The 26144-nt window shown below is 38.8% G+C and overlaps 1 protein-coding gene across 1 annotated transcript in view; it reads right to left on the bottom strand.

Annotated features, from left to right (window-relative positions):
- Positions 1-26144, bottom strand: part of SGIP1 (SH3GL interacting endocytic adaptor 1) — a 178772-nt gene that overhangs the window by 36898 nt on the left and 115730 nt on the right. Inside the window, exons 11-20 of the mRNA XM_065409303.1 lie at positions 21824-21835; positions 20928-20952; positions 19880-19931; positions 18092-18177; positions 17261-17353; positions 15708-15782; positions 12991-13446; positions 7267-7394; positions 5399-5525; positions 237-296 (exon numbers count right to left, since the gene is read on the bottom strand). Coding sequence (XP_065265375.1) covers positions 237-296; positions 5399-5525; positions 7267-7394; positions 12991-13446; positions 15708-15782; positions 17261-17353; positions 18092-18177; positions 19880-19931; positions 20928-20952; positions 21824-21835 — 1114 coding nt within the window. The remainder of the gene's footprint in view (positions 1-236; positions 297-5398; positions 5526-7266; positions 7395-12990; positions 13447-15707; positions 15783-17260; positions 17354-18091; positions 18178-19879; positions 19932-20927; positions 20953-21823; positions 21836-26144) is intronic.

Below are 26144 nucleotides of genomic sequence, written 5' to 3'. Positions count from 1 at the left end.
ACAAAATAGTAGCATATCACCTCTCTCAATCTTTTTGGTCTCTGAGAAACTGTCATGCAATGTGCTGCTATTTTTTGTGGCCCGAGTTCCATTTTTAAACATATGTATGTCATATGCACTGGACATTCATGGTGGTTGAGGAGAAAGCATGTCCGTAAGTTTTATAGGCATTCTTATGAGACAATGGCTTGGAGTTTTAATCCAGATTTCTTGAAACCACTCTGTTAATACAGTACCTGCAGGCGTTTCACAGCGCCTTTCAAACGTGGGCAGTTTGTCAATAAAAGCATCATCTTCTGATACCATGAGCAAAAGAAACGTAAAAGACAAAAGAATGAAAACACAAATCCCAAATGAAATCAAGCAGTGCACTATATCAACAAAACACAAGAACTTAAATGAGAAAAATAATGTAAAGGTCACTGAAATAAAAATGATGGAGTCTTTTTCTTTCTACAATGTGTTATTCAAACTACTCAAGCAACAACAAAGAAAGAAAACCAAATCACAAGAAGAGACAAATAAATAAAATCATTCTGTTCAATATTCTTTTGGATAAGGTCTATCAAATGGTATAATCTTTGCAACTCTGAAACAAATCTCTAACAGCATAGTGGAGATAGTTAAAAGCTCTGTTCATTACTATATTTGGACTTGCACAGATACGTATTTCAAGTGGACGGACAAATGGACAGGGAATATCTTTTTTATGGCTATATGAGTCTAAAGAGAAGCCAGTACATCTGTGCCTCAACACAATGCAAGTCCAATACCCTTAAAAATTTTCAAAAAAAAAAAAAGACAAGACCACTTACTGTGCCACAAGGTAAACCTGTGGGGTTGTCAAATGTAAGTACAGAGATCCCCTTCTAAGAGGCTAGTTCAGGAGTGGCCAGATGTAGCTTTGACTATGAGTCACTGCTAATGTAGGCTCTGAGCTATGAATGTTCCACAACTACTGCTCTTTTCTCTTGATGACACATAGCTGCCTTAAGCCAACCACTGTTTGCTTGCCTCTCTGCTGCAGCTTATAAGGAAGTACTACTTCACACAATACACAGTCAATCTGTGGAACTCATTGCCAGGGGAAGTTGTGAAGGCCAAAAGTAAAACTGGGCTAAAAAACAACAATAATTAGATAAGTTCATGGAGGATAGGTCCATCAAGGGCTATTAGCTAAGATGGTTAGGGATGCAAGCTTATGCTCTGGACATTCCTAAACCTCTGACTGCCACAAGCTGGGACTGGACGATCACTTGATAATTGCTCTGCTCATACCCTCTTAAGCATCCGACAGTGTGCACTATCGGAAGACAGGATCCTGGCCTAGATGGACCATTCATATGACCCAGTATGGCCATTCTTATGTTCTTATTCAACACTCTTTTGGCAGCAAAAACATACAACTTTATTTGCTTTAGCATAGTTGCTACCCGCTGCCTCTGTCCCTATTAATTTGTAGCAAAAAAACCCAACATTCGGTCAAAATGGAAGCAGTCAATGGCATATTCAGCTGCCATAGAGAGTGTCACACATTAACCTTTCTATTACACTGGGGAATCCTGGGGTGGGTTGCAGTTGTTTTCTGAGTGGCACTTGAATCACCTTTATATAAAATGACAACACACTAATCCATGAAAGGTTTAGCCATGCTTCTGAACTGCTGATACCTCTCAAGAAACCTCCTACCTCTGCCTTCTCTGCTAACATCTGTGCACACTTCCAGGTAACATGACAAGGATACATTTTGATTTTAAATTAACAGAATCTCAAATCACCCCTCAGAACCACTCTGCTTCTGGGAGAAAGCAATAAGCACTCCCACGTGGCTTGTGACACGGGACAAATGAAGAAGGACTTCGGCAAAACAAAAATATATTTGAGGAATATGCTCCCACACTCCAGCACTACTCAGGAAGAGGGTTCATATGGACACAGAGGAACTAGAACGTGAAATGGAGTGCATGGCTGTCCTGTCAACGACTACAATAAATACACTTGTTTACTAAAAAGATGAAGGGAGAAGACATTCATTCCTGATGCTAAAGAAAAGCCTGTCTGTGGCTAGTGCATTGAAGAATTTATTCAGTAACAACTCATCTGTGTTAAAATAGGAACCCTGTAATGATGCCATGGTATGTAGAGATATACTGTGACTGGCTGAGTGAGCCCCTGATGAAGGAATTAGACTTGCCCTTTCTAGTACGTATACTCCCTCATGCAAAAATATTACTTCTTTCAAATTAGAGATCCAACATACACAGGGGCCATTAGAAAAAATGGGAGGGACAGGGGAGGGAAGAGTCCTGACAGAACTGTTCCTTCTGCACTTGCTTTACCAAAAAGGAAGCAGCTTCCCTGCACTGTTACCTCTTCAAAAGTGTTGAAATCCTACAGGACTGAGTGGAATTTTGTGGGGCAATCTAGGAGCCACAATTTTCAATTTGCTCCAGGTGAAGTGTCAGTGCCTAGGGTCACTTAGGCAGCTTTTAGAAGGGTGCATCTTCAAAGCAATTTAAATATTGTTTATTGGAAGCATTGCCTACATCTACTAAAACTGAAAAAACCCAACACTTCAAAAGCTTAAGCAGCAGGCACGGGGATTAATTTCCTGAAGGAACAAATCCAAGATGGCACCCAACAGAACATTCCATAGATCTTGTGATATGCAGTTGTGCAGGCTCTCTTATTTTTACGGTAATTGTACTGTGTGCTCCTAGTGCACAAGAAAAAATTAATTTATTATCTTGATGTGGGAACTATCTCAGTATAATTAGGAAGATCAGATTCTAAACCCCTTATTCAGACAAAAGCTACTTACTTCTTGTGAGATTAACAACCTGATTTTTAAACAAAAGAAGTTTAGATAGTTCAGTGATGGTTATAATAAGCATCTCATTTTTGGATGCTGCTCTGATCAAACCTCTGAACCTTTTGCAGTTCACCTATCACTCAGAGTAATTAACTCATACCAAAGTTATACCCCAATAACCTTGATTCTGATGCTCAAAGCTGTAACCTTCACCTCAACTAGTATTGCTTTCATCCCCGAAAAGTACAATCCAACAATGAAAAGGGTAATTAAATACCAGTAGCTGCTTTTTTGTGCTAGAACCTTAAAGGAAGTATTTTTGCAACATTGTCCTGTGTTCTCCTCCTGGTACATTCAATACCGACTGAAGGAATGGAATGAAAATCATATATGAGAGAAGCAGAGAGATTTTCCTTCCACTGACAAAGTATATATGTCCAGGAAATTAAATAGGTAGAACGGAATTCAACATGATTACTGAGGGTAAGCATTTTTATTTTTCTTACATTGGAAAAGATTGTTCAATCTAGTGAGAACATGGATGCTGAAGTGTTGGCAAAACATGGCATATTTATCTCAACAGTTTGACCTGCCCGGAGACTCATCTAAATTTCATTCAAACTTTTCATAGCATATCTGAAACACAAATCAGCTTGCTCTTTATTTACCCTTGCTTTCTTTATGCTATCTGCTATTCTATTTTCAAAGTGTGCTCACTGATAAGGATCCAAATATTAAATGAAAACCTATGTTAATGAATACCAATTTCAGAGATGCTATATGAGAATTACAAATCACACATTTTTTGCCATTTAGTCCTCATGACATTTAGTACATACAGAACATGGATCCTTGCTCTGTGCATTAGAGGAAAATACATCCTAATTTGGATTTAATAAATTATATGCTGACTGGTTGAAATACATTTATTTCAGGGACATGCTACTGCTGTAATGGTGACCACCAGGAAGTGGGAACAGAGGATACAAACGTAAAGAAGGCTAATGGAAAGTGAAAAAAATGGTAGAATGGAGACATAATAAATCAAAGCTACAGCAAACAATAAATAAAGAAATGAAAATGCCCTTGGGTTTTAACCAGAGACAGATGCAAACTGCAAACATTCAGATCCAGACTTTCTCCACGTTTGAGAAGAAAGGTTGAATCTAGGGTTCAGCTCAAACCACCTCCATTTTCAAACAAACAAAAACAATTCCTAAAATCCTCTCTTTGTATTGGGAATAAAGCCTAGGAATAAAGCCTGTTGTTAATACTATACTTCAAGGCTCTCCAAAAGTAACGCCATTCAATATCAAAGTGGGGACAACACACACACTTGCGTTAATTCATTTTGATTTTCAGATGTCCTGGGTTTGAACATTCAACAATAGCAAATTGGCTTCCACGGGGAAAGAGCTACACTGTTTATTTCAGACTAACCAGGAAAAACAATTTCAGTGGCAGTGCAAGTCCCGTTTCCCCATGAAGCAAATCCCATATAGTAACTGAACTGAAAATGGTCCTGAAAGAAAATGGAGAATGTAAGCAGCAAGCAATAGGAGAACTGGCAAGACATAGTTCAGTCAGATGGTGGCGATGACAGTGGGACAGAGATAAGGGGCAAAAACAATGGAAAATGAGGAGAACACCTGGAACAGAGACGGGATTGAAGATCTACAGAAGCGAGAGAGGGGTGTCCTGATGAAGACAGAGGGAATATGAGAGAAAGAGAAAGAGAGAGAGGAGAAAAAATTGACCTGGGTCTGCAACAGATAAGAGTCCATATGAGGAGATGGAGCAAAAACCTCGTAAATGAGAAAGACGCAGAGACAGAGAGAATAAAAGAGTTTCTTGTACCAAGAAAGAGGAGGGAGGAGCCCCAGAGGGAGAAAGCCATGACTCAAAAGCATCCAAACCTAGGAGCGGTCAGCCTTACAATATTTTTTGTATTTATTTTTTCACACGACAGAAAGTGTTACCTAATCTACTTAGCAAGTGAATCAAGTTTTTAAAGAGTGTTTTAGTTTCCTCTAGAAGGAAACTGCACCATTTTTTCCAAGTTCTAAGATGTATCAGAAACCCTAGTTGTTTTGAAAAGTTCTAAAGCTTTTGCAAGACCCCAAAGTTTTGCTATCTACCACTTTAAAGGCAAATATCAGATTGAAAACTCGACATGGTTTAGGAGTAATGGTTTCCAGGATGCCATCATCCAATTTCAAATCTTGGCTCCCCCAACCCGCCTCCTTCCAAAAAAGAAAAGAAAAATGTTCCCATTCTTCTTTTGACTAAGTTTACAGATATCAATTAAAACTAACACCATACCTCATTGGTGATATCTTTTACTTTTACCAAATACCCATACTCTTAACACACTTTTATATCCAACAGAATAAGAAAACTCCTGTATAGGCTGGGTAATAGTTTATAGTTCATATTTCTTTCACTTAAAACTGATTTAAAAGAATACGAACATGAAAGCAAAAATTTAGAAAATGATATAACAAAGTAGAGGGTTTCAGAAACTCAATTTTTTTAAAAAGCCATTCAACTCTATAAAAGATTACAAAAGAAACCTGTGGTTTTTACCAACTGTGGGAGTAGTGGCTGCACTCAAGGAATTGGTGGATGATATGGAAGAAGTACTTTCAGCACGGGCTAAAGGTGCTACCGGAGGAGGACTGGATGAGTGAATAGGAGGGCTAAAAGGCCTGGACTGTAGAAAAACACAAAATAACGCAAGATTAAAAATATACATACTGTAACATTTACACCAAATATAAACAGATGCCTTTGAACACAGACATAAGACTTTTATATACCAGTAATCTTAATACCTTCTTTACCCACAGTAAATAATGTGGATCTTAATGGGTCTCACACCTTTAATACAAATGAGGCTTTAAAGAAGATAGGGCCGAGGAAAATCGATGAAAAATTCTGTCTTGCAAGTCTAAGTTTGTTTTCTCCTCTTGGGTCACAAAGTATTTTTACAATTTTCAAAAAATTGGCAGTGCTATAAAATTTTAAAACAAGCAGGAGAGAGACGGGAGAATTCTAGACATGGAAGGCCCAGTGTTTGCTTTAGACCCCGCAACACCATGTAACTACGAGATGGCAATTTAAGACTAGAAAATGCAGGACGGATGGTATGTTATGGGTAAATACCACACAAAGTAAATATTTAATGAGTTGCCACTTGTGGCTGGATTCACACACATTAAACCTTATGATAAATCACTTGAAGCAGTAAGTGTGCATTAGGTCCTAGTGGAGCCAACCCACTGTGATGAAAAGATATACGTATACATCCAAAGAAAGAAAGAAAATTATTTTTTCAGGGCATGATTCTGGAATCCTTCTGTAGGCCAAACTCTCGCTGGCTAGTAGAGTTCTAAACAGTACTGAGAGTTCTACATGCAATGTGCTTTCAGGAATGGGCCTTAATTCCACAATGCATTAATATAGAGAAGGTCTGTAGCAATATTTTACAGCATTACAAATCATACCATTTTAATGATACATTTTGTTCTTATTTATACAGCATTTAAAAATGGGGACACAGGATAATTATTGTAGTGTGATATACCACCAAGACTAGAACACATCTTTCCCCTCCTCACCAGCCAATCAGGATTTCCCAGTGTTCCTATGACAAGACACTTAAGCAAAATACTGTAAGAATGATACTAAGTCCCATGCAAACTAGAATACTTGCTAATTCTGTTGGCACAAGAGCAGCAACCTATTATAATCACATGATCATTTCTGAGGATTTTCAATTGAATGAAAGTTTTAGGATGTGTAAAACATGTGCGTGAGAGTGCCATCTTCCATCATTTAAAGACAATCTACACTTTACTGCAGGATACTCTTGGTTTTTAACCTGTAGGACTGAATAACTAGCTGAAAAAAAATTATTAACTCAAAAATAATTCACTTTGGCTGCACTGGTGTCCCTTTTGTGTTGGCTTTCTGCAAACATTCTAGTGAACAAATTTAGTGGCAGGAATGTTTCAACAAATAGCACATTTTAAGGCAATGTCAGAAAACATGTTAGGAAAGTGAATCTTGAATTCATAAACATGAGTATTTGCACCAAAAATCCTGATTCTAAGAGTTAGGGTGTATCCAAATCAGGGAACAGACAGTCTACTCTGTCCAATCAAAACTACCAAGCAGCTCATACTGCACATACTGAATACTCACAGTGAACTGTTAGCAAGCCATCAGCAAATCGAGAATCATTCACAGAAATTCTCCCATGTGTAATTTCCAATGATGAATAAATTATAGAAAACTGAACTGGTCAGGGACCATTTGCAGACTCATTTATTTGCTATGAATTACTTGCTCAGTTCTATTAACTTGTTTTATCAGACTGGAAACAAACACGAAATTCCTGATTCATTTTGAATTCCCTCTCTCATTAGTGGTTATGAAAAGGGTGAACATACCACATCGCCAACTCCAGGCTTCCCTGGAGGCAGTTTTGGCCGAGATGGGGGCCGAGGTGGAGGAGGCGGTGGCGTGGTGCTGCTGCAGGCAGCCAGTGGAGTCGCTGGACGAGCTGGAGATGAAGAACCTGAAATAAACACAGACTATAAATACAAGATTAAACTCAAGCTGCTCTCTCAACACCAAACTCCTCACAGCGTACTGCGTGCTATCAAGCAAACACTAATCCAGCTTCCAACTCACATTCATAGCTACCGCATTGCAAGTCAATCTATAAACGTGGCAGTGTGGAAGAGTAAGTTACAGCTGATAACCAAGAAGGCCATAGTAAAACCCAAAACTCAATGATCTGCTGTGGAATTACAGTATGAAAGTTCTGGTTTGAGCTGACTTCATACCAAGCTCTAAATTTGCACGTGCACATGGTAATGCAGACTTTGTTGGTGTGATTTTCTGAACACAAAATCAGAGGCTAAAATTTGCTCCATGGTGAAAAATTTTATTTTTATATTTGAAGTATCAGAAGTTTTAAATCTTCTCTCTTGAACACCAGTATCATGTCTATAAATTACATGCTGACAGTTTGGGAGCAAGTGGTTACTTTGTACTTCTGTTTATTGCAGTGAGTTACTATGAGAGGCAACTACTGATATCGTAACAATATTTTTCAGTTTAACTTTCACAATCCCTTCCCTTAGTCCCTGATTTCTCTTCTGGTTATATGTATGCAAGTCTCTCTTCTCTACCTCTGAATGTTTTAAATTCAAAATGTTGATACATTCACATGTTTTTTGGATGAGGGGAAAAAACTTTTAGTAATTGACATTTACTAATATATTTCCTGTAGTAAGGAGACAATTTTCATATGTACGTGCAGTGGGGGCCTGCTTTTCTCAAGCATATTCATTGGTGTAAGACATTTGTTATTTCAGACATCTTCATGGATTTACATGAAAGACTGTAAATGCAAGACAGGAGAGAGAGACATTTTCTTAGAATTCACTGAACATTTAAAACAATAGCACTGTCCAAACCACTGAGAGGGTGGGTGGGTGGGAGGGGGAAGGTCCATGCTACAAAACAGCTTTAAAAAAATGTTTTCAGCCAGTATTATTTGCTAGTATGGTGGCCAGGACATAACTGACTGGGAAGAATTTATCCTATTTTATAGCTGGAGAGATTGAATGTCTCTCAGTTTTTCTCAGTGTAAGCACAGTAGTATGGAGGGGATTGAAATAACTGCAGTAGGCACTATGGTGACCATAATGGTTTGTAAGATTGGGCTTAATTCTTGATGCTGAATACATGATATATTCAAGTTTTACTTCGGATTTGTTCCTTTTTGATCTTTGTTACAAAATTACAGTGAGGCTCTATCAAATCCTGGTTATGCCGCTGATATAGAGGCTGAGGTCAACAAAGATGACATTTAAGATAACTGACTCTGAATGAATACCTGGTTTAAAAAACAAAAAACAAAAAAAGTCCTTGGCAGAAGTGGTTTTGATGGGGACAAACCTTGCACAAATCTTTTAATTTTAATTTCATTGCCTATTATTGTAAGATGGCAATCATTAAGCAAGAGTGAGGACCAGAATGGGGAAAGCGCAGAATGTTATAAGGTCTCTGGGGAGCCCCAAAGAATCCATTTAAGAAAATTATTTAAAAAAATATAGTTACCATAAAAGACAAATTTTAAGTAGCTAACTGTGAAGCTCAAATGTTTCATTTTGTCATTGATCACTGTCACCTTGCTGTGAAGATCGACTAGCTGCAACTTAATAAAAAGGAATGAGATGGGGTACTTAACAGAATACTTGACATACTATTTTGATGTAACTAAGAAAATTTAACATACCAGGATAAGTTCAGTACATTTTATAGTGTATTGTGCAAAAAATATCTTTAAAACTCCTTCAACCCCTAAACTAAGATTTACCGACACCTCTAAGTAGAAAAATCCTAAGATTAATGATACATACATTGGGTCTTTCAGGACTGTTGTTAATGAGTTTTACAGAATACTTGAAAGCACATTCTGTTTGGCACTGTACTGTCTAATTTTCTAACTATATATTAGGACGGGCTGCTTTGTTTTTCATTTCTCCATTTAAAACAGAATCATTTGCCATAAGAATCTAACATTTGATTAATTTAAAAACATGGAAGTTTGAAAATGAAATTTATAGAAACAAAAATTTGCCCCTATGTTACATAAAATCTTGGGTCAAAAGTTAGGTTCTGCTTTTTTTAAAATCTTGGCCACCAATTTCTGCACTTTGGAAAATCAAGCCACTTCTATTTAGGAGCCTAAAATTGGATTTAGGAGACTAACCTGAGGCACCAGTGTTTGAAAATTTTCCACTTCAGACCATACAAAACTTATTGCCCTACAAGAAGGGAATTATTCTAACAGGACTGCAGGAATTCTAAGGGGACAGGATTATAACTTGTATTTATCCATATTAATGTTTTAAGTAGTTAGAGAAGCAACAATTGTTAATGTTCTAGATATAAGAATTTTAAAATGGATGATATTTGTTCTTGAAACATTCAGGATCCCTTGAATTCCACTGCGCTTCTACACCACTTTCTGCACCAAGTATATGCAGCAGAATTCCACTAATCAACATGTAACTGAATGTAATCCCACAACTGCAAAATCCAATTATAGCTGCAGAGCTACAGAATTCTTTGCCTTTAAAAAAATGTTCTGCCATCAAACCATTTTATAGCTCTGGAACATATCCAACATCACTCTACTTAAAGTAAAGCATAAGCAGAAACTAAAAAATAGATATGCATAACAGACATGGGTGAGCATATATGTGTGTTTCTTCGATGGGCTACTGAAAGGGTTAAAAATTAGACATTAGCCAACTAATTTGGAACAAAAAGAACCAACCCAATCATCCGCCTCAAATAAGGATCAGAAGCCAAATCCCTGTCCCCCACGTCTCTCCCCTCCCCGCCTTTTATTTTTTTTTTAAAAAGGTTTAGATGGCTGAGGCAAGGACCTCTCCATCTTTTCCTCTTATGACCCCCAACAGGCCTCCATTTTGGTGTTTGAGCAGAGCCAAGAGCCCCTGCTGCTGTATTCAAATCTCACAGCTTCCAGGACTTCCCAGGAATAGAAAGACAACACATTCGGGGACAGCTCTGACCTGAGGACATCCCAAAGCAAGTGGAACCTGAATGCCCAGTTAGTCAGAGCCTAGCAGACCAGGTAACTAAAGGAATATCACCAAAGGATTTGGAATGGAGTGGGAGAAAGGCCTGTTCAGAGTTTGGAGAAGTACTTATTATAGCACAGATCAGGAGAACACAAGGATGTGCTGAAATGAGTAGGGAAGGGACTTATACAAACCCAAACTGTCAAACTTGCCCTCCACCAATGGTAATCTTCTCAACTGCTGGCCCTTTAAAAGTCACACAAGGCATTCTGCATCCCACATTCTTGTAGGGTGGCTTCCCACATCAGCATTATCAAGGAGGTCAGACATATGCTGACTGATCACATGCTACAAGAATAGTGGTCTGTTAATCACACACACAAAAGCCAACACACAGCTATCAGGGAAAAGAGGATGGATCTTCAAAAACACAGCAAAATTAAGGAAGACATTGTTTAATGAACATATATACAGCATGTTCAGAATTCCACCTTACCCCATAGTAGTATGGTCATCACTGGGTACTGTTAAATGACAATGGTTTTAAGTTTCTCTCACTCCCATCTGCATAGTATGTTCCATGCTGCCCCCCCTATGTGTGGAACATCCTCTTTATCCCAGTCCCCCAAGCCACCACCCTCTCCTCATAGAAATCCATCCTAAAAAAAATCCAATTCTGCAGTGTTTATAAGGGGTTTATAATTATTACAGGAGATAGCCCCACATTTTCCAATGTGCTACATCTTCTGTGTGCCTGCTTTTAGAGCGCAAACACTTCAGAGCAGGGAACGTCTGTATTTCTGTGCATTGTACAGAACTCAGGAAACAGCTGGTGCTAAACAAAAATATCACCAGTGTCTAGGGTCCCTCTCTCACAAAGTGTGGAGCACCGTCAACTCCAACAGACATCAAGTGTGATCAGTACCTTGCAGTACAGAGCACTTTACAAACCCAACACAGAAAAATCACTTTACCCACCACTGAAATGCTCACCTCCAGGGCAGAAGTCAGGATTAGTTAAAAAAAAACAACAACCACCCCACCCTTCCCCACCTGGGGGATTTCATTGAGAGTTACATTCTGCCACATGAAGATGAGAATGTGAAAAGGATGCAAAATCTAACTCAGGAGCGTTCTCCAGTTTTTCATGCCCTCAGACACTACATTGCTGAATACCACAGAAATGCTTATACATACAATTAAAACCATGGCCTAATTAAAGTAATCAGAAAATATCTGTTTTAAGTGGAAAATGCAGTAATGCAAACAAAGAATTTCAAAACAACATGTTCAACACTAGCATCAGTGCCCAGTGTAAAACATGGGATTCTTTTTCTCCAAATACCAATAACTTCTATCTTGCTTAGGGCTTGTCTACATGGGGAAGTTGATCAGCAGAACTACACTGGTATAATTATACCTCTATAGTTATACTGCTTTAACTTCCCATGTGGACATTCTTATTCCAAGAAAAGAGTGCCTTTTGCTGGGTTAGCTTATGGTGTTATGTCCATGTGGAGACAGGTACTGGTATAATTACAGCAGTATATTTATACCGGTATAGTTCTGCCAGTAAATTTCCCCACGTAGACAAGCCTTTAAGTCATTAAAAATAAGGTGATCAAGTTGTACCCCTCTTGAGAATGACATGAAAGACACTGGGAAAACCAACCTCCAACAAGGTAATTTGACCTAATGGACGTATACCAGTTTAGAATTAAACTGGTGAAGCCAATCAACCAGCAAACTTCAAACAAATCCATGTTTTACTCTACAGTGTTTACTTTAAAAAGCCATTTATCAAAGCCTAGTTCAGCCTCGCACTATCTAGGATTCTCAAGGACATTCTCAGAATGGTGAAGTAGAGATATACTGAATTTATTGCATCACAACTTATATCTGCAGGGCTTCTGTTTATTTGGCTTTGTTAGCCTTTAAGGTGACTTGGCTGCACATATGCTGTCAGTGTCTCATATGAACAGACAGTGAATTCAAAGAATTTCCTGCTTTACTTAAAAGTGACAGTTTTGTTTTCTGAAAAGTCAGCAAAGATTTGTCTGTTTTTCCACTATTTTTATTCATTTTGCAGTTCCTGGAGGATATTATGGCAGGCTGGCAACTGTGCCAAATTCTGGGGCTGTCAGCAGTTTGGGGCACTGCAAATACTCATGTATCACAGGTGGATATCTGGGAGAGAAGTTCAAACTGTTGAGCACGTGCACTTATTTAAGGCAATAAACATGATCTTTGGTGAAAAGCTGTCTAGATTTACACCTTGGAGTCTGATTTGCGGAGTCACAACTCCCCCTCTCATGTCAGACATTCAACAATGACAGGGTAAAAGGAAACATGATATCTACGGTACAAGCTCGACTTGGACCACAAGAGCATTATATGAAAAGAATACGCCACTGGGGGCACAGTACAATCAAACAAAAGGGAATGACTGATGCTTAAAAGCCAGCTAAGAGCAGCTAAAAGGTTGTGTTCACACTGCAGCAAAAAGGCATTCATGGGCACACTGAAGCACACTCAAGCTATAAGACATACCACTGGTGCTTCCTGTGCCACTGATAGGGCTGGGTCCCGGTGATGACACCACTGTTCTGTAGGTAGGTGGTGGAGGGGGAGGTGGTGTAGCTCTTTGTCCCAACCCAAAATCTTTAGGAGATGCTGTTGATTCTAAGTTATCATCTTTAACGTGGGTTTGCTCAGAAATTTTCTTCTGAACCTCTTCTAAATTGAGAGGTGATGGAACATTGCGGGAAGTTTCAACAGCTGGAGATTCAGCTGGGATTTCTGATGCCACAGGTGGGGACACCACTTTTTCCCTTGAAGTCAACTCTGCTGTTACGTTTTCCGGGGACTGATCAGAAAAATTGACCCACTTATCTTCTGCATTAACAGCAATAGACTTGGGGGATAATACTGGACCAAAAATGCTGTCCAAGTCATTGATTGATGGTAGTTTGTCACTTTTGACCTCTGTTGCTGTCTGGTCACTTCCTGTGGTCAAAGTAGTTTATTTTAAACTTTAATATTGATGGTATAGCTGAAGTTGCACTATACTCTACATTTATATGGGGCTTGCAAAGTCAGCTACATTCCAGCAGAGATACTTAAAAAGCATGTTTTCTTACCAGTTATTGGAGATATAGTGCATGTGCATGAAGATATCTACGTAATACGGTTATGCACAATGTACAAAAGCATATATGGGATTAAAATATATACATTATATGAAAAAAGCATGCACTCTATACCATATGTATACCTTTCTTGTATATTACTTTACATCATATCTGCATTCTACTGAAATATATAATTGGCTAGTGATGTTCATTATGCATTGTCTAAATAACTTAACATTGTGTGAATTATTACTAAATTTTAAAAATACACACACAGCACAGTAACCTGAGATTCACCTGAGATAACTTGCATATTTATACATGCACATATATTATTTTGGAACACTTATAAATATACTGGCAATGTACATGCAGTATACTGTAGCATACAGTGTGTATGTATTTCAATTGTAACCTACTGTGGACACAGGGTTTTTTAAAGGCTTTACTCATGAACTGAATCATCACGCACCATTTGTTGTTCATTTTTGAGCAAATCTAGCCTTGTAACCAATATGGAAATAGAATTCATCAACATAGCTATATTGCAGCCAATGGAAACAAACTCCACATATTCCTCTAATACTCAGATTTTTGTCTGTCCTTCTTACTGTGGAATACTGATGATCAGACTGGACACTTACACAGTATAGCATCTTTTATGGAAGATCTCAAAGTTAAGCAAGCCTAACCACATCCCAGGGAGGTTGTATTATACCTATTTAATGAAGGGGTAACCGATTAACACAGTGATCTGTCCAAAGTCTCAAAGTCAGTGGCAAAAGATGGTCAATCCCAGGAGTCCCCAGCTATACCCACTACACCACTACTATAATGACTACATACCCTCCTGTGTACATCCATCTACATCTATTGCATATTCTTAGATTTTAGAAAACCACTCATGCTGTATTTTAGGGAGTAAAATGTATTCAATTTTAAAAAGAGACCTTTCTGTATTACCACATTTAATACACATACTGAAATATGCTGCAAGCCAAAAGCCAGCAAATATATAGTCACACATGGCTGCGTATTTCATTTGCTCTTGTTGATGAATGCTATTTTATGCAGGTTGACAACTGCCATCTGACTGCATAGCTATAAAATGGAAAAATGAAGATACGTGAGTATGAATAAAGATATTGATGAATAGAGCACTAAGTTCATTGCATAGAGATTCTATATGACTAAATGGATCAATAATATACCACATTTGCATTGTATGTTCATGTTGCATAATGTAACTATTGTTTTCCATACAATGCATCTGTTTCAAAGAACGATTGTATTTCTTTATTTAAACATACAGTTCTGATTTTAGTTGATAAATTTATGTCTGCTAGCCACATACAGCTATAAGCACCTCATTTACTCCTGTTGCATTCCACATAGCCTAGATTTCTTTCACCATACATCTTTACAAGTATTATAGTTAGCAAAGCTATTTGGCATACCTCTGCATGAATAACACTGAGATTTTCTAATTCTAGATTAAATCCTAACTTCGCACCCAAGCTTCCCATTGAAAAGCAACAGGAGTTTGGGGTGCAAGAATTACAGGATCAGACCCCGAATTGCTCTTAGAAAAAGGAACGTTAGTTTTGCACCCATATTTCACAAGAATTGAACCTTAAAAATACATTCAAAATGAAAGTTAAAAGCCAATTTAAAGAGCTACTATAACAGTTTCAGGTATAACTTTAGAACTAGTGTCACATTTCTTTACTAAAATGGCTCAGTACCAAAAAGTGGGAGAGGAAATAAACCAATAGATAGTAAAGATGACAAAATCATTCAAAAACCAAGGGCTCTGTATGTAGGACTTAGGTAGTATAATTTTGAACACAATAGATGCAAAAACATCGGAAATAAAAAGGAAACATAAAATGCATGTGTTTTAAACATATACAAGTACGTTCAAATAGGTGGTCATTATGCAGATTTCCTCAGAATGGACCTGATTCTGTAAGCATTTACACATGCAGAAATTGCACTGAAGTCGGTGTGTGTGTGTGGGGGGTGTGTGTTCTGGAGTCAGTGGTTACAGGACCATGCTCAGTTATGCACAGTACCCGGTATATATCTTATGCAGTATTATTTCATGAGCTAATAAACGTAATGCCTCATTCTTACCTATTCCAACTGTTAAGGGAGAACCAGTCCTAGGTGGTGTAGCTGGAATGTTTTTTGGTGGAAGTGGTGGAGGTGCTGAAAAACAGGTCAGAGGAAAGAATATAAATTCAAGAGATGCATTAAGCTGATAAAAAACTGTGTTTGATTCTTTGTAGGGTCCTCCTGTTCAGGGTGTCTTCTTTTTAGTGCCATTGAAGGTGCAGAGTTGGTAAAGATTAATTGCACACCTGTCCCAAGATTCAGGAATGTGGTACAGAGATATGACTGACTGCTTTTTATCATGGTAGATTATTTTAAAATCCTTGCATAATTAAATGATGATTATAGGGCAATTAGTGTGCATCACCACTATCTGTATCAAGATGAACTTCAATAAAGGCAAGTGCAAAGTACTACACTTAGAAGAAAAAAAATCAAATGCACAACTACAAAATGGGGAATAACTGGCTAGGCGGTAGTACTGCTAAAATGGATCTGGGAGTTACAGTGGATTAAAATTGGAATATGATACAACAGTGTGATGCAGTTACTAAAAGGATAATATCATTCTGGGGGTGTATTAACAGGAGTGTCATATATAAGATAAGAGGCAATTGTCCTTCTCTAGTCAGCACTGGTGAGGCTTCAGTTGGAGTACAGTGTCCAGTTCTGGGCACCACACTTTAAGAAAGATGTGGAAAAAAATTGGAGAGCCCAGAGGAGAGCAACAAAAATGATAAAAGGTTTAGAAAATCTGACCTATGAGGACAGGTAAAAAACAACAACAACTGGGCATGTTTAGTCTTGAGAAAAGAAGACTGAGCGGGGCCCTGATAATCTTTGAATACATGAAGAGCTGTTATAAAGAGGATGGTGATCAACTGTTTTCCATGTCCACTGAAGGTAGGACAAGAAGTAATGGGCTTAATCTGAAGCAAGGGAGATTTAGGTTAGATATTAGGAAGAATCTTTCAAACTACTGAGGACAGGTAAGTACTGGAATAGGTTTACAGGGGATGTTGTGGAGGTTTTCACTGGAGGTTTTCAAGAACAGATTAGACAAACATTTGTCAGGGATATCTAGATATATTTGGTCCTAGATAGCAGGCTGGAGTAGATGACCTATCAAGGTCTCTTCCAGACCGACATTTCTATGATTTCCTCTGGAGATATAACTGTGAATCGAATTTAGGATAGCGGGATCTTTCTTGGAGATAAGCAGGAGCTATAGTATCCATCATATGCTGTATTTGTTCCTAGATCTCTCTCTCTCTCTCTCTTCAGATAAATAGAGTCAAATTTAGTCTTGCAAATTCAGATACATTACAGGCAGAAGCTTCTCTCCCCAGGGATGAAGTGAATTGTTTCCTTCATTCTGAAAGCCATCTATCCAATACATTATTAAACTAATGTCACCTTTTCCCATTCTAGTATGTTGCAGTTAAAGTCAGTCCAGTAAAAACAAATTAACTTGCCACATGATTACAGTGTTAGAGAATTTCATAGTATACCTAGCCCAGATAATAAAAATGAAACACCTGATTTTTCAGACTGATAATCCACACTTAACTTACTTCCAGTTGGAAAAGGTCTTGGTAGCTTTGGAGAATCTAGACTGGAATTCACTGGCTGGACAGAACCCCATATCTCTGTCTGATCTAAAGGAGCTAAGAACACAAAAATAAATCACATACACCAAAGCAATACAAAATACTTAATTTCAATTATAGAATCCACTAATTAATTATGAATACCAATTTCTACCAGACAGAAGATACAAACATTCCATCGATACTTGGATTGGCACATGCTTCTCCCTGACTCAATGTCTGGCTGGAGCTGATGTTCCTTTTAAAAGGGTTTCAAATGCCTGGTCTATCTGCCTAATATAGAAAATCACATTCACAGAGAAAATGCCATGATGTTACATCCTCTGGGATGCTGTTTATATTTAACAGAGATACTCTCCAGGAAATTATATCCCTTGTGGTTCTGTTTATATTGGATTGAGGGGCCTACACCAGGAGCATATGATCTCCCCTGTGACTATGGTTTGGTTTGTATCAGAAGTGTAAGTTACTTACGAAACTGATCACTGATTAAATTTTATTTTGCGAGAGGGTAATTATTTTGCATGCACTGGAACTACTAGTTACATGTTTATCATCAATTTATAATCTGCAGACTGTGCCAGTTTCTATGTATTGTACAGGAAGGAGTTACCCAGGTGCAATGTCTCAATGGCAGGAAGAGTGATCAAGTAGACTTGTTGCACATTTGACCTTATTACAGAATTCACTTATTTTTTTAAAAGGCTTATTTCAAACTAACATTCCCATTTTTAAAAAATGGCCAGGCTAGTAAACAAACAAGCAAGCAACCCACCCCTCTGTCAATTTTCATACCTTCCAACTTTTGTTCCTCAAATGCTGACTCCAGTGGTGGGCCAAACAGTGGGGCGAGGGCTGAAGGATCATCTGGGGCTTTTTTGCTGCAGGATAATACAAATATTGGCACAAGAAATGTAAGGAACAAACTGTAAATGGGCTTAAAGGATGAAGAGGTCCTGAGGTGTTAGCCTCTCGGTGCTATGTGTGGGATTAAAGGGCTAACTAGCATGCATGCATACCACACTCTCTACTGGAGATACTGCCAGCATTGATCAAGTGTCTGACTATATAGCCTGCAAGCGGCTGACCCACAGGGAAGATGAAAACCCTTAGGTCTACTGATAATTGTCTGTACTGTCCTGTCGTTTGGACTACAGGGGTGTGAGGTGCAGCACACACCAAAGTGCTGTAACTGACCCATGTGGATGCTGCTGGCACAAACTAAAAAGTACCTGGTTTGCGTTAATGTTGTCCTGTTTGAAAAGGACTATGCTAATACAAACTAGGTTCCTTTTAGTTCATGACTGCACTGTCCACACAGGGCAGATACAGAGCACTGCAGCATTTCGATGTGTGCTGCGATTCACCCCCCCACCAATCCATAGTTGCACTACGGTGCACTGTAGACACAGCCAATGTGAAGATTCTTCTTTAGTTCAGGTGACAAGGATCTGTGCTATTATAGCAAAGGTGCCAGACCTGGGTGGCCATGGACCCATTAGATTGTTGCTCAAATAAATTTGTTAGTCTCTAAGGTGTCACAAGGAGCTAGGCAGTAGAGAGATAACTAATATAGACAGATTGCGTAGATAACTCCTGTTAATACAAACAAGTATTATTCTGGATATGAATTACTTGCACATCAGTGGCAGAACAGGGTGATGTTTAACATTAAATGTTTGGCTTGGCTATCTTTTTTCTGTTTCATTCCATACATTCCATAGCTTTATTCCAAAGATTAGAAGAGACCTGATTGTTTTATAATATCATGGCATCATCCCAACATGAATAAAGAAAACTAATATAAATGGCTTCAGCAGGCCTTTATTTCTGCATTTGCTTTTGGTATGCTTCTAGATCTATTGAGATTTTTATACAGTGCCTATCACCATGGCATCTGATATCTTTACAAAGTTGTTATAGTCAGCATGAGAGGAAGCATCATGAATAAATACAATCACTGACATTTATATAAGATTTGATTGACCTTTCAACCAAAGGTCCCAAATAATATAGCTTGGTAAATGGATTACAAACAAGACAGGCAATAGTGTGATTACACACTAGACACCCATCATTGAAATACAGCAAAGCCACCTGTGAAATGGAAGGTGGCTGTGTTAGTGATAACCAGACAGCTAAGTTGTCACAGGTAGGGAGCTAAATTTAGATAAATAAAGCTTTCTTATCAGCCTTAAAGCACACAGTGAACTCTTCAGGCTGGCACGGAGTCATCTTGACCCAGTAGGCAGGAGAATATATTAATATGATTTACTTTACTTCATGGAGGGCACTTCCACTTTTTGACATCATTCTTACAATTATGATTGGTTCCAGGAAGTAAGATGAAATGCTGGAGATGGTGTTTTTAAGAAATGCTTCTTTCCTGAAGTTGCTACCAAGAATGGTATCAAATCTAGATAGTTTTGTACATGAAAATCTGCAAAACTAAGAGGGTATCAGTTCCCAAAGTAGTTGTGGGTTAGGTAATAAGTTAACTGCTCATCTCTACCTTTGGTGCAAGGATCCAAGACTAACATTTGTGCAATATCTAGATTAATTTACAATTTCTTTCATACTGACCTTACAAGTTCTGGAGTTGGTGTTGAACGCCTAGGTCTTGCTATCTCTTCACCTGTCGCATATAATAGTTCTGTTTAGATCAGTTCTCACTTGAGTTCTCTATCTCAATTTTTCATATGAACTACTCAAAGATGTGGATCACCTCAACTACATGAAACTAGCATGCACTTACATGCTAAAAATTAAACGTGGACATAGAAGTCAGAGGCTGAGTGATCTCAAGCCATAATAAGGTGATGAAGTGTAATTCAGCTCCCCAATACATACAAATATATTAATCTCATCCCTCTACGCAGAGATTTACAGTATGTGTGTAACTCCTGGCTCACTGAATTCATATATTCCCTGAATATATGTATTCAGCAAGTCGCCACATACCAAGCCCATTGTATAGCTGTCTGCATAGAAAGCAGAATCTAATTGTCTGCTATCTAATTTTTCTGACTTGAGAGCACAAAGGCATAAGCACTAGCTTTGCCTTCTTTATTCCTCCTTATTAAAAATTTTGTGGTTGGGACTATTTGACATTCTAAGAAATATAGTCTGTTGAACAGGGTTGCATGCCACCAACTTAGAATGCTCCATGTGCCTTTTGACTTTAGAGGCATCATATCACATTAATAGTAGGGGGACCAGACAGCAAATGTGAAAAACCGGGACAGGGGGTGGGAGGTAATAGGAGCCTATATAAGAAAAAGACCCAAAAATTGGGACTGTCCCTATAAAATCGGGACATCTGGTCACCCTACATTAATAGACTAAGTTAATTTTATACGCAACACATTCTTGAAGGGTGGAACACTACATACAGCAGTTCAATGGCACATGCACTGCATCCCCCATCCATTTCAAGGGTTCAGTCATTAATAATACAGTACCTAGAGTTCTCCTTTAAGAGTTACTCTTTGGGAAATGAAAGTTTAAGTATACTTTGAAAACTACGTAGAGGAGCACGTTTTGACATAAATTTGCCTTCTTTAAAGTTCACGAGAGAATCAATCTTCTTGAGACACTATCTGTTCCTGCAAACTAAAAAATATATACTTACTGGATAAATTCCTTTTAATTGCACCCTGGAATTAGAAACAAACACTAAGGTTTAGGACCAGGTGAGCATAATTTATATGTAAAACAGGTAACAAAGCTGACATCTCAATTTGATTGAGAAGACAAGCATCAATACTAAGGAGTAAATGAAATTTGACTCCAATCCACCATCTATGCTGGTAATTACCTTTATGACACACATGTACATGTTATGGAATCAATTTTGCTCCTGAAGAGAATGGCAGGGGAGACAAGGATAGGGCATGGTTGAGGAATAGGTACTTAAATGCAATTGATATGAATGGCAGCCATTTTCAGGATTTTCATTTATTCCTACCACCTATCAGGGGTAGCACCTATTCCTGTGTTCTTTTAAGGCCAGCTCTTAAGCAATGGGGCAGGGGCAGCCATGGGAGAACACTTCAGAAGGGTCTCATGGAACATCTTCCACAACAAGCTGCTCAGTGCTTTCGTGTGTATGCTGGGCACAGTGTTCTTGCAATTAGCCTGAATCACCTTCTCCCTTTGGTTTTCTTCACCCTGTTGGACTGTGAGAACAACACTACACCATGCTCAGCAGCCCAATAACAAAGCACTGATGGCTCAGGCCTGCTTTCATAACCATAACTCATTCACACCGCTGCTGGACTGAACCCTGAGTGACTAATACAAATACATATGTATTTGAACAAAGAAGCATGTATATTGACTTCTCTCTGATACATCAATCATTCAGAAGGTTAAAAAAAAAAACTTACACCAAATAAAGTGTACATTCATTTACTTCACTACAGATACACAGAAAAAATGATTTAAGGCTAAATAAACCAGACCCCAACAACTAGTCAGCCATTTTCACAACAAATGTAAGGACAACAACATTGTAAGAGTTTTTACCGGGCTGCGCCTCTGTGATCAGCAAGAAGGAAGAGAGAACAGACACCTGGTCAGAGAATGACAGATCAGTAAACAGACTTGGGTAATATGAGATTTTTCTAATTAAATAAATAGTGTTTTGAAAAGTGAACTCCTGCACCCCCACGCCTACCCGAATTTGGGTTTTGCTCATTAATGGTGATGACCTTGACCCTGCTTTATATACCCTTTTTAGAGATTTACAAGGCTGTCAGGAATTTGGGGGGTAAACTACCTAAACATTAGGCTCCAGAATCACAGTGGGATGGAAGATGTCTGTTAGGGTGCCTGAAGTTCCCAACTTTAGGTGTAATAAGTACATCCCTCAGGCATCTCTACAAGCATCTTTTCCCTCCCCTCATTCCTGTGGCAATGGAGCTCTCCTCCTCACAACTCAGTTCTGAAGTTAGAAACCTCTTTACAAGCACCTTCCCCTCTCAGGAGTACTGGGCAAGCAGATGGGCTGATTTGCTTTGCTCATGTTGTCCTCCAGGCTCCTCTGTTCTCAGCTACCATACTCCTCACAATACGACCAGCTCATGGAAAGCAGAGGAGCTGGGAGAGTGCACAATGGAGAAGAGTTGTCTGAACCCACCCACATAAGCAGTTTCAAGAGAAAAACCATGGGAGAAAATGCATGAGATTTCTTGAGGAAGCCTGAGAGATGGTATCCAACCTGTGGAGACTTAACAGGTGTGCATCTGATCTCAAGATCAAGTTCCCTTCCTCTTGTTCTGTCTTTCTTGCTTGCAATAATTCCTCAGTTCTTTAGAACCATGCCATAAAATAAAGCTGAGTCAATGGATAATTTTTCAAGAGGCGGCAAACTAAAATGATCAAATGCACTATTTTAATTATTGTTAGGGGTCATCACAACTACAGAGAGTGAGTGAGAGAGAGAACTGAACACTGGTGTGTACAACGCATTCCAGATTGTCCTTGTCCCAAGAAGCCAATGATCTAGGGCAGGCACAGTCCAGACATACGGATCTCTCTCTCCCTCTGAGATAGTAATATTAGAGCTACAGGGGATAGCTAATACTCAACATGTGTAGAGTGTTTTATATATTACATTTTTCAAAGTGCTTCACAATCAATGCTCAGTGCACCTGGGAAGGAGATACCATATTCTTATCCAAGTTTTACAGATGAAGAAAATGAAAAGAGATAGAGGATTAAAGGCATGACTCTGAGGTGCTGAGCAACCTTAATTCCCTCTGAGCTGAGATGTAAGAATGCTAAGTATTACCAATATTAGAGTGACTGGAGCTTACTGCAGGACTGGGGGCACGTGATTAGCCCAGAGTCATGATGAGCTGCTATTAGAACTCAGTAGTTCCAAGCTCAAAGTGTCAGGAACTAAGCACTAGGTCATGTTGCTTTGTTACAGTAAAAATATCTACCAGAAAAAACAACAGTGTGTCCTAGTGAGCCCTATAAGAATAAGCTCATTTTGTTCCTTGTTCCTGTAGCACCTGGAATTGTCTCTGCACAATTTTCAGCCACTTTAGCTTCCCTTACACTATGAGACTAATAAACTAGAGTTAGAGGCACTTGTAATTCACAGTTCAAATCTCTGACCAACAACCCACTGAAGCACTAAGTTTAAAATAAGATACAAAAAGCACCGAGTATCTAGCTTGGGGCACTAGCCTTTCAGCTCAAGACACCTGGAGTCAAAGCCCGGGTCAGATTCCAAGTGAACAGCAGTTGGCTGGTTTAATTTTAATCCACATTTGTAAATTACAAAATGCTACAAAGCAATTTGATAGATAATGATTGAAAGATTGACAGTTTCTTCTCAAGAGGAAAAATCAGGGAAGAGGCATCATTAGCGCTCACAGGACCCTTCCATGAGAAGGGAAAAAATCCAGGATTTAAAAAAGATATATTAATATAAGCATAGATTTGAAGCGTCATTTCCCTATTTAAAAATATATTTAATTTACCAGGCTATAGGAAGCCTTTTGTTAAAAGAAATTAAGTATTTTTGGGTGCTAAGTCAGGTGTCAAATGGTGTTTTAATGACATCTCAAGTCTCATCCAACTCTACAAGGCAGGTTAATGGGTTATGCAGTCTATGCAGGGTGTCGTCTCATCCTGAGGCGTCTTTAAACTTTGAGAACACTGCCATAAACAAGCCACAGACCTCCCCTGGGAAGAGATTCTTCAAACCCAAATCTTGTGAGGATAAAGAAACTGCAGCAGACCAGCAACTATTTCAAACACGTGGCACCTAAATACCATGGTGGTGAGTACATTATATATGCATTTGAGAAACAGAACTGGACTGAGAGGCAGTTGGTTTTGAATGCCAAGGTAACAATGAATTTTTTAAAAAAAAGCTCTACAGGAGAGAAATAATTGCCATTAACAAAAAGAGGAAATATTTCCTTGGAAATTTTCAGTTGATTGAAATGAAAATCACGGGGTTTGAGAACATGCTGTCCTAGCTCAATGACGACCCTATTATCAATAAGGAAAAATACTTGTTAATGTGAGCCAATGTAAAAAGAGTGAGTGAGAATACTCAGCCAGAGGCGGAGCACAAGAAGAATGGATTATGGGGTAGCAATTACCCCCCCACACACACACACATCCAAAAAAGGTCTGAACTTGAAAGGACACAGGAGTACCCAGAACCACTACTGTACAGAGGAAGACAACTCAGTAGCAGAACAAGAAAAGAATATAATAAGCCAACACCTTGGTGTATGCTTCAGAGGTATAATGGGGTAGAAAGTTGTACATATACATGGAGTCTATCAGTATTCTCTCCTAAGTGTCTTCCAATGAATATGAAAGCCCTAGAGAGGTTGTAGAATCTCCGTCACTGGAGATTTTTAAGAACAGGTTAGACAAACCTGTCAGGAATGGTCTAGTTATTACGTAGTCCTGCCTTAAGTGCAGGGGATTGGACTAGAAGACCTATTTAGGTCCCTTCCAGTCCTACTTTTCTAGGATTCACTTCTACGTTTCTATGAAAATTCCTTCCCTATTTAAAGGACACTAAGTCCCAATGAGAATCTTCTATGTGTGCACCAATCAGCTAAGTTACTAGCTTCACAGACCACGTTTGGACAACACAACACAGGTTGTTATTTCTTTGGCTCGGATTTCCTTTGGTATCACTATAACTTTACCTGCTGATACAAGCAAAAAAAAAGATGCCAGCATATATCTTCAGCTGCAGCTGATAAGCTTGGTGCAGTGGGTGGGAGGTGGGGTATGCTTTGGTACTCTGAAGCTCCCTGATCCTGGGGTTAGGAACTCCAGCAACCTCAGATATCCTTTAAATTGCTCTTAGCTGCCTAGGACTCCTAAGTGCTGTACCAGTAGCTGGGAACTATGAGAGCACACTGGTGTTCCTGTCCACATCTCCTAGAGCTACTACATAGGGGTAGGGTGACCAGATGTCCCGATTTTATAGGGACAGTCCCGATTTTTGGGTCTTTTTCTTATATAGGTTCCTATTACCCCCCATCCCTTGTCCCGATTTTTCACACTTGCTGTCTGGTCACCCTACATAGGGGTTCCTCCTATGCTGGAGGAATCCACAGAGGGCTGGATTGGCACGGGTTTTTGGCTGCTGTGTGCTGCCAGAGCAAAGCAAAGCAGCCAGAGGAAGGCTGAACATATGGCCTATTGTGTGTGCTTGTATATAATTGAATGTATATACATATACAGCATGTGTGTGTTACAGCAGAGATAAGTTAAAATGTATGGATAAAACTAACAGTTTCATGAAATCAGTGATAAAGTTGAGAGTAAGGTACTACATAGTCTTCAAAACCATTAATATTCTTCTCACACCTGCACAAATACCTGAAAGAGACAGTCTCTTTGGGTTAATGAATTTGATACAAAGTATTAACCATTTTTGAAGACAATGCTAAGCTGAACTGTGGTGTATTTACTGCACCTAGTAATCGACAGTTACGGAACCGGGACAAGGACATCTCCCTTTTCCCTGCCAATACACACACATATTCTTAATGTCAAATGTCACATCAGAAGTGGAGGGGGAATTTTTCAGGGACCCGTAATCTGTAATTAAGTAAAGTTAAGTTCATCTAAGGTTTTAGAAGCAATTGGTGATGTTCCAAATCAAGAACCATACAAGTTCTTATGACTTCTCTGCCACATAAGGTCGGGGATTTGAGATGTTCACATTTCTCAGTGTTTGAGGTTCTTCTGTAAAAAGAAACTGGAAAAGCCATGGTACATGTGCCATTATGGCCAATCATGCCAAAGTCACAAAGAAAGTAAATGAAGGGATGAATGTCATTTTCCCACAGTTTTA

This window comes from Emys orbicularis, chromosome 8, assembly GCF_028017835.1.
Source record: "Emys orbicularis isolate rEmyOrb1 chromosome 8, rEmyOrb1.hap1, whole genome shotgun sequence".
Classification (NCBI taxonomy): Eukaryota; Metazoa; Chordata; order Testudines; family Emydidae; genus Emys; species Emys orbicularis.
This window is presented reverse-complemented; position numbering and strand designations above follow the sequence as displayed.